This window comes from Nannospalax galili, unplaced genomic scaffold, assembly GCF_000622305.1.
Source record: "Nannospalax galili isolate Female #2095 unplaced genomic scaffold, S.galili_v1.0 scaffold2241, whole genome shotgun sequence".
In the NCBI taxonomy this organism is placed as follows: domain Eukaryota; kingdom Metazoa; phylum Chordata; class Mammalia; order Rodentia; family Spalacidae; genus Nannospalax; species Nannospalax galili.
Window position 1 is genome coordinate 215427 of NW_008344288.1, and position 14264 is coordinate 229690.

General features: G+C 43.7%; 1 protein-coding gene across 3 annotated transcripts in view; it reads right to left on the reverse strand.

The window, feature by feature from the left end:
- The window catches only part of Kiaa0100 (KIAA0100 ortholog), a 37469-nt gene that overhangs the window by 12917 nt on the left and 10288 nt on the right, over nucleotides 1-14264 (reverse strand). For 2 of the 3 annotated variants that reach the window (XM_008840596.2, XM_029567142.1), the window contains 11 exons: nucleotides 11151-12243; nucleotides 10555-10746; nucleotides 10214-10416; nucleotides 9956-10074; nucleotides 9613-9833; nucleotides 8765-8955; nucleotides 8542-8641; nucleotides 8219-8421; nucleotides 5576-5867; nucleotides 1597-1754; nucleotides 678-884 (listed from right to left, as the gene is read on the reverse strand). In XM_008840596.2, coding sequence (XP_008838818.1) covers nucleotides 678-884; nucleotides 1597-1754; nucleotides 5576-5867; nucleotides 8219-8421; nucleotides 8542-8641; nucleotides 8765-8955; nucleotides 9613-9833; nucleotides 9956-10074; nucleotides 10214-10416; nucleotides 10555-10746; nucleotides 11151-12243 — 2979 coding nt within the window. The remainder of the gene's footprint in view (nucleotides 1-677; nucleotides 885-1596; nucleotides 1755-5575; nucleotides 5868-8218; nucleotides 8422-8541; nucleotides 8642-8764; nucleotides 8956-9612; nucleotides 9834-9955; nucleotides 10075-10213; nucleotides 10417-10554; nucleotides 10747-11150; nucleotides 12244-14264) is intronic. The other variant, XM_008840597.1, reaches the window with a different exon arrangement.

Below are 14264 nucleotides of genomic sequence, written 5' to 3' on the forward strand. Positions count from 1 at the left end.
CTCATTTGATTCAACAACTTTATGAGGATGAAGCAATAATTTCATTTTCAAAAAAAAGGTAACTTACTCAAAAGGGTTCATAGCTACTATAATGGTAAAACTGTCATTGGAAGTCACATAATCTGATTCCTAGATAGTCTTTTATTCAACCTCACTGCTTTGCTGAAACAATCAATCAATCAATCATCTTTATGATAGGTAAGAAAAAGATTTAGCTAGGCATGTGGCACAGGCTCCCAGCACTCAAGACACTTGGGAAAGATCTCCAGTTCAAGGCTACCTGGGCTGCACAGAGTTTGAGACCAGCCTGGGCTACATAGCGAGATCTTGTCCCAAATAAACAAAATTTAAAAAATGTCTCAGACCTACTGCCTATTTTCTTCACTGCCTGCTTGTGCAACTTTTATTAAAAGGGATCATAAATTTTAAAAAAAGAAAAAAAGCTTCAGACTATTTTATGCTGTTGCTGGTAAACAAGCTTTTCCTACAATGAAACAGAATATATTAAGAGGAAAAAAGCACTGCTCTCACAGCAAAGACTGCCCATACTCAAAGCAGCTTCATTTTCTTGCTAAGTAGGAGGTAGGTACAATGAAGAATCTTCAGTGATTCTAGCTGAAGGAACTAACCACAGAAAACTAGAGATATAACGGGCCTTCCCAACCACACCGACTAACCTCGAGCCAGAGCTGTCGGCTATCTTGCTCAGTAGGGCTGCTCTCAGTGGTGGCAAAATACTGCATGCCATCCAATAGGCAAGTCCAAGATGTCTTTTGTTTCAATGTGTCACCATACCAAGCTGGATGGTGTTGGCACTGCAGCAATTGGGCTTTGGCAGCTGACACAATGACACAGCCTTCTGTCTCTGCTCCACGAAGAACCATCTATGCCAGAGATAGAAGCAAGAGTTTTTAGACACAAAGGAAGATGAAAAGGATACTGCAATCACTATAGCTGGTCTAATTCTGGCTAAGTAAATTTCACTTGGTTTTACACATGGAAGTGATTATTTAAGATATTCGTGGAAAGGGTTCTACTCCAGGTCCAGGGAATCCAACACCCTCCTCTGACCTCCATGGGCATTGCATGACATGGGTGCACTTTCGTATATGCAGGCAATACACTCATACACATAAAATAACAATAAAAAAAGATGCTCGTGCCGGGCATGGTAGAGGTAGAGGCAGGCAGATTTCTGTGAGTTTGAGGCCAGCCTGGTTTACATAGTGAGTTCCAGGTCAGCTGGGGCTACAGGGAGACCTTGTCTCAAAAAGACCAAGGAAAAAAAAAAAAAAAGATGCTTGTGGAAAAGGAAAATTTTTTGGAGCTCTATCCATCCATCCATCCATCCATTCTTCAGCTTAAAGGTGGAGAAGCTCCAAGGTTGGTGACATACACCTATAATCCCAGCACTCAAGGAAAGATGACCCCAAGTTTGAAGTCAGTCTGGGCCACATAGCAAGTTCCATGCCAGCCTGAGCTACATGGTGGGACCCCATCTTTAAAAAAAAGAAAAATGAAAGAAGAGATGGAGGAAGATAAACAATGTGACTGGATCTAGTCCAATATTGGGGTACTCCAGTGAAGACAAGGTACCTGGCAATTAACCAGCTCAATAAGGCAGTTTCGGTTGTATATGTCATCTGTCTGACAGGCAGCAATGCCACACAACTGGTCACTCATACCCGACTCCTCTTCTGTGAATACTACAAACCTATCTGTCTCTTCAATCAGCTTCTGCAACATGTAAGCACCTGGCAAAGAAATAAGTGGAGAAAGGTCATGGTCTCAAAGAGAAAGAGAACACAAGGGCCACACTCATCTTCCCCAAACCTAGAACACCAGTCCAGTTCACTTTACCTCACCCCTGATCCATAAGGATAATATAAGAATTGTTATTTCATTTCCACCTCAATATTAATAAAAGTAAAAGGTTTCCAGCAGAAACAGAAACACTAAGTGGCACTATTTTTTTTCTCTTATATAAAACCACCTATGGATTACTCTTTTTTATGCTACTTGTGACTATTCCTTTCCACTTGAAACTGCTCTTTTGTCATCACTACCACTGTATTCTAGTTTTGCTGCTTCCTCAGATTACATCTCTATACCTTTTTTCTTCTCTTGGGTCTTAGAAATTAAGTATCTCCTGAAACCAGTCCTTAGCATTTCCACTCCTTTCACTTAATAAGTTTGTCTATTTGTCTAACAGAATATTATGGTTAAGGGCAGTGTCCAGAATTAGACTAGTCTGCCTGTGGTCAAGATCCTACCTCTAACACTCATTCAACTGTGACTTTGGGCAGCTTGCTTTATACTCTGTGTCTCAGTTTCCTTGTCTGTAAAATAACAGTGACTATCTCATAAGGCTGTTGTGATAATTTAATGAAAAACCGACATGTCCAAATCTGAACTCAATGACCTTTCCAAATCTGTTTAGTTGCTGACTCTCCCTATTTCTAATGCTACACTTAACATCATGCCAATCACCAGGCTCAAAACGTCAGCCATGGGGCCGGGTGTGGTAGCGCACACCTTTAATCCCAGCACTTGGGAGGCAGAGGCAGGCGGATCTTTGTGAGTTCAAGACCAGCCTGGTCTACATAAAAGACAAAAAAAAAAAAACCAACAAAAAAAACAACTTCAGCCATTATTGTTGGATATGGTGGCAGAGGACCTCTGTGGTTTAAGGCCAGCTTGGTCTACATAGTGAGTTCCACACCTGTCAGGGCTACATAGTGAGACCCTGTCTCAAAAAACCAAAACGAGTTGGGCATGGTGGTGCATGCCTTTAATCCCAGCACTGAGGAGGCAGAAGCAGGCAGTTCTCTGTGAGTTAAAACCAACCTGGTCTACATAGTGAGTTCCAAGCCAGCTGGGACTACAGGAAGATGCTGTCTCAAAAAAAGACCAAAAAAACCCCCCAACAATAAACCAGAAACACAAACTTCAGCTATTTTTTTCCTTCCTGTTTTAACTCCTTCAAGCAGCCAAATCTCCATATGCACAGTAACATTTCTATCTCATCCCCATCCCTACTACCTCTGCCTAGTTCGAGCCCTTGCTGCCTCTTGTTTAGACACTCTAATGATTTCCTAATTTGTCTACCCACCTCCAGTTTCTTCCCTTCCAGTCCTCCTACACAATGCTGCTAGATTTATCTTCCTAAAAGTCAAACGCTAATGACACACCTCTATTCAAAGACCTTTAGTGGCTCATCATTCCCTTTTGAATAAAGACTCATGAAAGGTCTTCAAGGATCTATCTCCATGGATTGTTTCCTTCTACTCATCGATTTTTTGTTTTTCTTTTTGAGAAAGGGTCTTCCTGTAGCTCCAGCTGGCCTGGAACTCACTATGTAGACCAGGCTGGCCATGAACTCAGAGATTTGCTTGCTTCTGCCTCTTGAGTGCTGGGATTAAAGGTGGGCAACAGTACACCCAGCTCACCTGTTTTATTAGTCCCCTCTAGTTAACTGTGTCAACCAAAACTGACTATTCTCCTTTCAAGACACTGAGCTTTCCCAACTCCATTCCTACTAAGGTTATTCCCTATGCATTCCCTGCCTTTCTTCCCCATTTCCACAGGTTCAAATCATACCATACCTTCAAAGTAAGCTCCAATGCTATTTCCTCAATAAATCTTTCCCTGATTATTTTCCCTCCTTCACTTCAGTCAGGAACAACTTCCCTATTCTTTGATTTCTTTCTTGTGGGAGTTAGCACTTTTCATCTTGTTCTCAAAAGCACCATAAACTTGCATTCTCCTGTATCTGTTATTCTCTCTCCCTAAAATGCCCTCCTCTTCCTTGCCTGAAGTCTTATCTTTTAAGACTTGGGGGGCCAGTTAGATGGCTTAGCAAATAAGCTGCCATACAAGCCTGACAACTGGCGTTTGAACCCTGAAGCCCATATAAAGTTGGAAGTTGGAAGGTAAGAACTGATTACACACAAAGTTGTCCTTTGACCTCCACCATGGCACATGTGCACACACATATCATATACATACAACAATAAATAAAAAAATTTAAATATATTTACCTCAATCATCTTCTCTATACAACTTTTCTAGACTTCCTTACTTAAAATAATTTATTCTGTAGGCTTTTAGGTACCCTTGAAAATTCTTATAAAGCATTTTCACATAAGGATATTGAAATGTATACATCTCACTCCCTACTAGCTGAGCTTTTCCTTATCTTTGTATCCTCAATGTCTACAGTCATGTCTGACTCATCATTATCCTTCACTAAAGCTAAAAAGACCTATGTATGAGTGCTTAGTGAATAAATGAAGCAATCTTTGTTCATCCAGAGATGAGCTGCTAAGGCAAGCAAAATGTCTTACATTCTATGTCTCTCACTGAATCTAAGACAGTGTTGTTTTATGCCTGCTTAGTACTTAATAAATCTTTGTTGCTGGACTAAAGTGATTTATTAAAATATGAAATAGGGGCTGGAGAAACGGCTCCGTGATGAACACTGGCTGCTCTTGCAGAGAACCTGGATTGTTCCCAGCACCCCTTGGGGGCTAACAACCACTGATGAAACTCCAGTTCTAGGAGATCCAATGCCCTCTTCTGGCCTCTGGGCATGGCAGACACACAGTATACTTCTATACATGAAGGCAAAACATTCATACACATAAAATTTTTTAAAATCAATGAAACAGGGCTGGAGCAATGGCTCAGAGGTTAAGAGCACTGGCTGCTCTTGCAGAGGACTTAAGAATCAGTTCACAGTACCCACATGGCAGCTAACAACTAGTAATGAAACTCCAGTTCCAGGGGATCTGACACGCTGTTCTGACCGCTGCAGGCACTCTATGATACAGGTGCACTTACATACAAGATATTTTTATAAAAGTCAATTAGAGCTGGGCATAGTGGTACATGCCTTTAGTCCCAGGACTTGGGTGGCAGAGGCAGGCGGATCTCTGTGAGTTCAAGGCCAGACTGGTCTATAAAGTGAGTTCCAGGCCAGCTGGGGCTACAAGGAGACCCTGTCTCAAAAAGAACCCCCCCCAAAAAATATATATATATATGTATCAATTAAAGAAAAATTAAAATATGAAACAGGGCTGGGGATATGGTATTAGCATATTTGCCTAACATGCACAATTGCATAATGACGTGGGTTTGATCCCCAACAACATAAAAAAATAAAAAGTCCCCTAATCTTTTGCTTCCTTCCCTTACTAATTGTTTTGACCCTAGTACTCCTTCTGGTCCCCTTTTCTTGGCCACAGAATCAGACTTAAGAAGCTTCCTCATAGCTGGGCATGGTAGCACACACCTTTAATCCCAGCACTTGGGAGGCAGAGGCAGGTGGATCTCTGTGCATTCAAGGCCAGGCTAGTCTACATAGCGAGTTCCTGGTCAGTTGGGGCTACAGGGAGATCCTCTTTCAAAAAAAAAGAAAGAAGAAACATCCTCATTATTAGTATATAAAACTTAAGTGGTTTAACAAGGAAAAAAATGATAGTTTCAGCTCTGCATCTAGATGGATTCAGCCACAATTCAGTCTTTCTCAAACCCCCAAGCCCACATTCATACAGTATCATCTGTTCCAGCCTACCTCCTGATGACCCCTTATCCCGTCCACTGAAGCTGGAAGTGCCAACATGAGATGGGACTTGGGCACTAGGTGGGATACCCCGCTTTGGCTTCTTGGCTGACATCTGGGGATCAATCTTCAAACCCTTCAGGGCTTCAGTAGAGAGATTTCGTTTGAGTACAGCTGCCTTTTTGTAGCCATCATATAAGCCAAAGGCAATGTCCCTGTTTGTGGTTGTCCAGGAAATCCGTAAATCTACCAAGTACAGCTGGTGTGTATGAAAGGCAGCATCACCATCTCGAGCAGAGAGCTCCTGAGAAACAGGAAAAAGATACCAGGATCTCATAGACAGTCCTCCCATTACTCCCGGACAACAAATGCAGAGACAAGTTTGCTAGATAAGAAACAGGATGGAGGAGACAGAAAACCCTGGAGAAAGAACTAAGCGGTCTTAGCTTGTTCATTACTTTATATCCTAACTATATCTATTGCATTTTAAGTGACTCAGATAGTTTCAACATACAACCTTCCATAATTGAAGGGAGTAGAAAGCACCAAATGAAGTGTTAAAAACTTTTACTCTCACTGTGGATGGTGCTTAATCCTTGTATTCAGAGGTAAGGGCAAGTGGTTCCAGGCCAGCCAAGACTAAATAATGAAACCCTGTCTCAAAAAAATTTTTTTCTGAAGAGACTGGAGAGATGGCTCAGTGGTTAAGAGCAATGGCTAACCTTGCAGAGAACCCTGGTTAGATTCCCAGCACCTACATAGCAGCTAAAAAATGTCCATAACTCCAGTTCCAGGGGATGTGGACACCCTCTTCCCATCTTCCTGGACATTGCATGACACGGATGCACTTACGTATGTGCAGGCAACACACTCATACATATAAAATAAAGATAATAAAATATATATAGCCAGGCATAGTGATATACCTTTAATCCCAGCACTCAGGAGGCAGATGCAAGCTGAACTCTGTGAGTTCAAGGCCAGCCTGGACTACATAGTGAGTTCCATAGTGAGCTATGGCTACAGGGAAATCATGTTTCAAAAAGAACACGCCACAAAAAAAAAAAGATATTTTTTAAGAAATTTTTTTCTACCAAGGCCAAGAGTATCCCTGTTAGAGGGAAAAGAAGAAAAGGTATTTCTCTGTGGTCTGTGGGAGAAGGGGTGGGTAGAGGATTGGCCTCAGGGCTTCAAGCTTGCTAATCAACCACTCTACCACTGAGCTGTACTCTCAGCTATGGAATTTTCAAAATTAGGAATGCTATCAAGACCCATGCTCACAATCTCAGCACTCAGGAGGCAGTGCCAAGAGGATGGAAATTTCAAGTCAAGCTTGGGCTAGTAGTAAGAGCCTGTCTTCAAAAAAGAAGCTAGGAGCCAGTAAGATGGCTTAGCAGGTAAAGGCACTTGCCACCAAGCCTGACAACCTGAGTTTGACCCCCAGGTCCCATATGATAGAGAACCACTTCCTGCAAGTTGTCCTGACTTTACACGCGTAACATGGCATGCATGTGCATGTACACAAACATACACACACACTAAATGTAATAAAAAATAAAAATAAATAAACAGCCGGGCGTGGTGGCGCACACCTTTAATCCCAGCACTTGGGAGGCAGAGGCAGACGGATCTTCGTGAGTTCGAGGCCAGCCTGGTCTACACAGTGAGTTCCAGGACAGCTGGGGCTACAAGGAGACCCTGTCTTAAAAAAGACTAAATAAATAAATAAACAAACAAACAAACAAAGTAGGGGCTGGTTAGATAGTAAGGGGGTAAGGGTACTTGCTGCCAAGACTGATATCTTGAGTTTAACCTGCAGGACTCACAAGTTGAAGAGAACCAATTCTCCCAAGTTGTCCTCTGACCCCACACAACAACCTGATCCACCCACCTAATAAATTTTACTTGAAAAAAAAAAAAATAGCTGATACAACTAACCCAAGTGAATTTATCATAAAGTAATGACATACTTTGAATACAGTTAGGAACCTTTCCAGGAACTTAACCATAACCCCCAATGTGATAGTATCCAGATTATCAGAGATAATTAGGTGTGGAAGAGTACATGGGGTTGGAGCCCACACTGACACCTGACCATGCTGATACCACCAATGTTGGACTTCCCAAGTCTCCAAAATTATACGAAATTTCTGTTGTTCAAACTACCAGTAGGCTGGGCATGGTGGCACATGCCTTTAATCCCAGCACTTAGAAGATAGAGGCAGGTGGATCTCTGTGAGTTCAAGGCCAGCCTGGTCTACATAGGGAGTTCCAGGCCAACTGGGGCTACAGGGAAACCTGTCTCAAAAAGACAAAAAAGAGCTGGAGAGATGGCTCAGCTGTTAAGAACACTGGCTGTTCTTGCAGAAGACCCAGGTTCGAATCCCAGCACCCACATGGCAGCTAACAACTGTCTGTAACTCCAGTTCCAGGGAATCTGACAGCCTCTTCTGTCCTCCACAGGCATTGCATGACACGGGTGCACTTACCTACATGCAGGCAATACACACATAAAATAAAAATTTTTTAAAAATATTAAAAAAAAAGAAAAAAAAAATATATATATAAACTATCAATAGTCTGTTATATTTTGCCCAAGCAAACTGAGATACCTATTAACATAACTGATGTACAAAAGAGACTGGCAAACAGTACCTCTTCAATGGTGCGATTGCTGTGCTGTTGGTAGGTGAGAGAAGACAGGCTCAACAGGTGGGTCTTTGTTATCAAGGGATCAAGGCAGTGATCAGTATTCTCTTCAGTGGGTGAAGCCATCAGGTGAACAGTTACCTGACTTAGGTCACTCACCATCTGGGTCACACTCCACTCAGAAATAAGGCGCCGCATCACTGTGCCTGCTGAGAAAAGGAGGCACACAGTCATGCAGAATAGTATGGAAGGAATTGAGTCATTGGAGAAAATCAAACTAAGAAAGGAAAAAAAGAAATGGGCCAGGAGAAATGGAGACTGATTTTTACCTTGAGGTATAAGCCGCTGAGTTCCCCGAGTGAAGACATGGCCCTGACTGCACTCAATCTGGATGCCCCGTTGCTGGGCAAATGAGGCCCAATAATGCACCTGGTAACAAGAGCGTAAAACTGAAGAAAGGATAGCAAGAGAGATGACTAAGAGATCCAATATATAAGAAAATAAGGAAACTAGGAGAGGGAGATACACATTGTTAAATGTCAAAAGTCTAACCTGTAATTGAGGAAAGAGTGCAGTACAGGAAAGCTGTTTGTAGTGCTGGCCAAGTTTCTTTTTGCTGGGTTTCAGGTTGTTAAAAAGCTTTCCTCTACAGATAGGCCTCGTGACACTAGTCCAAGTTGCCCAGAAATTTTGCATCCAGCGCAGGGTACTACTATATAGCAGAATTCGGGGCTGGGATATTGCTGCAAAGGAAAGAGACATATCCTAGTTGTAGATGAGACAGAAATGAAGCTGAGTCCTTTCCTAGCTTCAGGTTTTAAAGATTAAAAAATCCAAGCAGACTCATATTCAGCGTCCCCAGCACCCTCTTCTTTCAAGGATCTAAGCTCTTTGCTTTTACTTACTGCTACAGTCTAAATGTCCATCCTCTCAACCTAACCCCACTGGCCAAATTTTTATGTTGAAATCCTAAACACCAAGGTGATGGCCTTGAGTAGGGTCTTCCAGAGTCAATTAGATCACAAAGGCAGAGATTTTATAGGTAGGATTAATGATAAAATGTTGCCTTGTTCAAGAGACCCAAGGGAGATTATCAGTTCCTTCTGCCATATGGGCTATAGCAAGAACACTGCCATCTATGAGTAGCAGATCCTCACCGGACACTAAATCTGACAGCATCTTGATCCTAAACCTCCCAGAATTTCGAACTCTGAGAATGTCTGTTGCTTATATGCAACACCATTGCTATAGCACTCCCAAAAGATACCAACCCTCTCACAAATAAAGGTCCTACCCTAAATTCTCCTCAATCCTTATTCTATCCCTCAAACTGAAGTCCTCAGTATCCCAAGCCCATCCTCTAAGCCCTTCTTCCCCAATGTCCCAGACCCAAGTCTCACTCCCACTGTGTCGAGTCAGATCCATCTTGATGGAGAGATTGAGGTTCTCAGAGCGGAAGGCTCGGTAGGAGTCATGGAACTGGCCCAAGGGCACCTCAGGCAGGAACTCTGGGGCCCTCAGAGTGACACTGTGGTGATCGTGGGGGTTCCCGTGGCACAGCCACTGCAGGTCCAGTGTCATGCAGAGGTCAGGCAGATGAAGGAAGCAGCAGTCGTCATACCTGCCTCACAATGGAGCCCCAGCCCTCAGTAACTTGGTTACTTGCTTCCCCTTGGCTCCTCCCCTCTCCCTCCACCCTGACTCCCCCTTCTAGATGAGGTCCCAACCCTTCACTCCACTCACTTAGAGGCTGTTCTCACGTTGACATCCAAGTCACCTTTGAACATGAACTGACCAGGCTTCCAATGAAAAGAGAGGTGGCTCCATTCCCAGTGCATATTTTCGGTTGTATTGTATGGATCCTATAATCACCCCAAAACAAGGTGAGTTATGGGTAAGAGAACCATCTTCCAGATTAATACCTTTCTGTTTTTGCCCCAATGCTGTACAGGCCCCCAATATACTATCCTAGTAAGAAAATGACTCCACAGAGTCCCTCACCTCAGTGGCCAGCTGGTGCAGGTTTGCTTGTTCAATATCCATATGCCAGTCCCCATGGAATACAAGACGGCTCTTGTCCCACCAGGGCAAGGGTGGGCTAGGGTCAGCTGAGGGCTTGGTCAAGAGGTCCACACACTGGCCAATCAGTGTCCAGGCTGGGTCCCAACATGGGCCCCATACCACTGTGTACTGAAAGATTTCCGCTAGGATAGAGAAACACAGGCTACAGCTTGTTACTCAACTCTACCTCCCTGTTTCTCCTTCAGTCCAAAAGGGCCTCAGTTTATCTCACACCCCAGCCACCACAAATCTCAGTCAAACCATCTTCTTCCTTTACTCACAGTGGAAGTCATGGTAGAACTTAAGTGGGGGCATGTTCCGCTCTACTGCCACGTTACCCCAGGGAAGCCCCAAGTGCAGGATTTGACGTCGACGAGAACAAGGCTGACCACTCTGCTCAGTGCCCGCAAGTCGACCCATTAGTCGCCAGTCACGGATCTCAAACAGGTACCGTGGATAGTCTCTGACCCGCACTATTATTACAGGGTAAACACTGGTTATTCAGGTTTGTCTTAGCACTCTGAGGCTTATTTTCCCCCTTGCAATTCTTTTTACTCATCTATATTTACAGTCAACTGAAAACAAGGGCCAGCAATTAAGTAGCAAAGCTAAAAAAAGGACAGAGACCATGGAGCAGAAGGTGAGGGGCAGACAGCTGAGATTCAAAAGCCAGTCACCTTAATGATGACTGTGCTAGTTGCCATTTTGTATCAGCTAAGCAGTTCCTGGGTGAAATTCAGGAAGAAAGAGGAGCCCACCCATCCAAAACCAACTACAGTTCCCAATATAACTGAGCTCCTTTGTAATCACTCAGAGACCCCTGGAGCTCAGAGGACAAACGTCAGTAAGTTCTACAAGTAAGAGAAGCACTTCTTACCCAGAAAGGTCTTGACACTGCACTTGAGCATACGACACCACTGAATGACAAGATCTATTCCTTCAGCAGGAAATGGGCTGCCAGGATCAAGCTCTCGAACTTGCTCTAACACGTGCTCAGGACCATGGAAGGATGCATCTGCTAGAGCCACCAGCTCTAGCCCTGCCAGGCTCCAAGTGAGCAGTGCCCGGCGCATGGGTGTGTTGCCATAGAGACGCCGAGAGCGCTGGATGTAGATTTCAATGTTTTTGCGTTCCAAAGAGGCATAAAGCTCCTCAATTTTTCTAGCTGGCAACAACTCCCCATGCTGCTTCCGAAGGGCAGCCACTTTGGCATCCAGCAACTGCAGCCTTTTGGCACTCTCCTTGCTTTCATCCTTCATTAACTCATAGTTATCATGAAGTTTCACCTCAAAAACATCATCCAAGAAAACCCATGAGAAGTGCTGAATCTTCAAGAGTAGATCAGGTGGGAGTGGGGCAGGGCTTGGAGAAGCCCAAGCATGAGTCCCTCGATGTAGCCCCTTCAGCCATTTCTGAACTCCCACTGCCTCATCCAATGTTCGAGAGAAGTCATACTGATAAGGAAACTCCACTGAGACTGAGCCAAGGGAAAGGAGCCAAACACAATTCCTGAGGGTCTGCAGCGCAGGGAAGGGGTTCCGGTGCAGGATCATTTCCTCCAGCTCAGGTAGTAACTGCACCTCCACCTCCTTGAAGTTGAAGATGCTATTGCCATCAAAGCCAGCTGCCAGCTCTGGGCAGTAAGCCTGCAGCGAACCTCCATGCCGGTTCAGTGATACACTCTCTGCTGCCAGGGTAATGAACTTGTCTTCAGCAACGAAAGCTGTCAGTTTGGCAGTGCTCACCTCCAGTGTCAGATTTAATAGCCGCCTCGGTAGGGATGGCTCAGGGAGATGGTCTTCTGGCCCGGAAGTGGTTCCTGGAGTCTCCAGTTCATGGGCTGGAACAATCTCAGGAAACAGAGTGGCTCGTAACAGGTCTCGGCACTGTAGAGTGGCCAAGACATGCTGGTACAGGTACATGTGATCTGGGGGGCTCCAGAGTAAAGTCAGCCCTGCACCACACTGAACCTTTAGGGTACAAGAAAAAAAAAAAAAATCTGTCCATTACTGTGTGTCAGAACAGTAGAGGTGACAGGGATTAATACACATGCATACCTGGTTCAAACTATACCCCTCACATCTTTCCTGAGAAACCACAGTAATTACTACCTTGCTCTGCTTCCCCTAGTACTGAAATGCTGAGCTAACAGTTATCATTTGTCTCACATTTAAGAGCATTAACACAAATGCTCTTCTACTGGATTCTACACTGCCTGAGAGTTGGATCATGTGTTTTAATTCTTTGGTTATCTGCCACAATATATCCCATATACACAGAAGCTTCTTTATAAATCATTTGGCTTAATATTTCCACTCACGAGTTATAATTCTATGAACACTGTCCAGTAACAACTGCAATTTGTGCATGGGCTGGAACATGTTTTATCAAATGATTGTATCTTGACTTGACCCCTATAAGAGGTAGTATAACGGTACTGGTCACAGAGCAATTGACTTATGTGAAAGTGCCTCAAAAACAGAGTAGAATCCCTGTCACCTTTACAGACAAAGTCAGTTTCGAATAGCTAAATGGATTGAGAAATTTTAAATGCCAAGACAGAGAAGTCTTATACTCCAGTCTCTGAAAAAGCAACCTCTTTAGTTTTCAAAGGAAAGTGAAATCTGACAAACGGGAAAATGCCACATCCGACTCCCCAGTGACCATGTGATACCCTGAGAGGAAAGGTACTGTAAAGTCTTTCAAACCCTGCCAGGGCCTCCATCTTCAGACCCCTTTAGCCTTCTAAGAAGGTGCTTCCACAAAATGATGTAAGTGGTGGTATGCACATGTATACTCATACCTATGTGTGAGCATCCAGAAGTCAGAGGAAAACATAGGGTATGTACATGTTAGACAATAACTCTCAGGAATTAGTTCTCTCCTTCCAACATGTATGTCCTGGGGACCATCAGGCTGGACAGTATGTTTAGATACTGAACCAGCTCTCCAGCCCTACACCTTACTTCCTTACTTTCTCATTATTTTATAAAAAATATTTTATTATTTTTATTTTATGTGTATGAGTGTATTGCCTGAATGTATGTGAGTGCATCTGTGTCGTGCAATACTGCGGAGGTTAGAAGAGGGCTTCGGATTCCCCTGGAACCAGAGTTAAGGACAGTTCGTAGCCGCCATGTGGGTGCTGGGAATCAAACCCGGGTCCTCTGTAAGAGCACGCAGTGCTCTTAACCGCTGGGCCATCTCTCCAGCCCCCTATTTAATATATATTTTTTTATTTTTATTTAATATTATGTGTATCAATGTACTCAGTGCTGGAGTTACAGGCCCAACTACTTTATGTAGGTATTGGGGATTGAACTCAGGTCCTCTTGCTTGCATAGCAAGCACTCTTACCCATGGAGCTATCTTCCCAGCCCCAGATTTTAAAAGCCCCTCATTTTTCATACATACATACTGAAATACTTATATATCTGGTCCCTCCTTTAAAATGATCCCAGAACCTGGGGCAAGAGAAGTTTGAAGGAGCATTAGCTGAACCAAGTTGGTTATGGGTAATTACTGAAGCTCAGTACATGAAAGTTCAAATGTTCTATTTTGCACATATTTTTTTTTTTTAATTATTTTTATTTTTTATTTTATGTGTATGAGTGTATTGGCTGCAAGTATTTAAGTGCACTCGTGTCATGCAATGCCCTCAGAGGTCAGAAGAGAGCACCGGACCCCCCTGGAACTGGAGTTACAAATGGTTGTTAGCTGCCATTGTGGGTGCTAGGAATTGAACCCAGGTCCTCTGCAAGAGCAGCCAGCACTCTTAACCACTGAACCATCTCTTCAGTCCCTATTTTACATGTATTTTAACTCTACGGTAAAATGTTAAAAATGAAAGGAGGGCTGGGCGTGGCGGCGCCTGTAGTCCCAGCACTCAGGAGGCAGAGGTAGGTGGATCTCTGTGAGTTCAAGGCCAGCCTGGTCTACGTAGTGAGTTCCAGGACAGCTGGGGCTACAGGGAGACCCTGTCTCAAAAAGA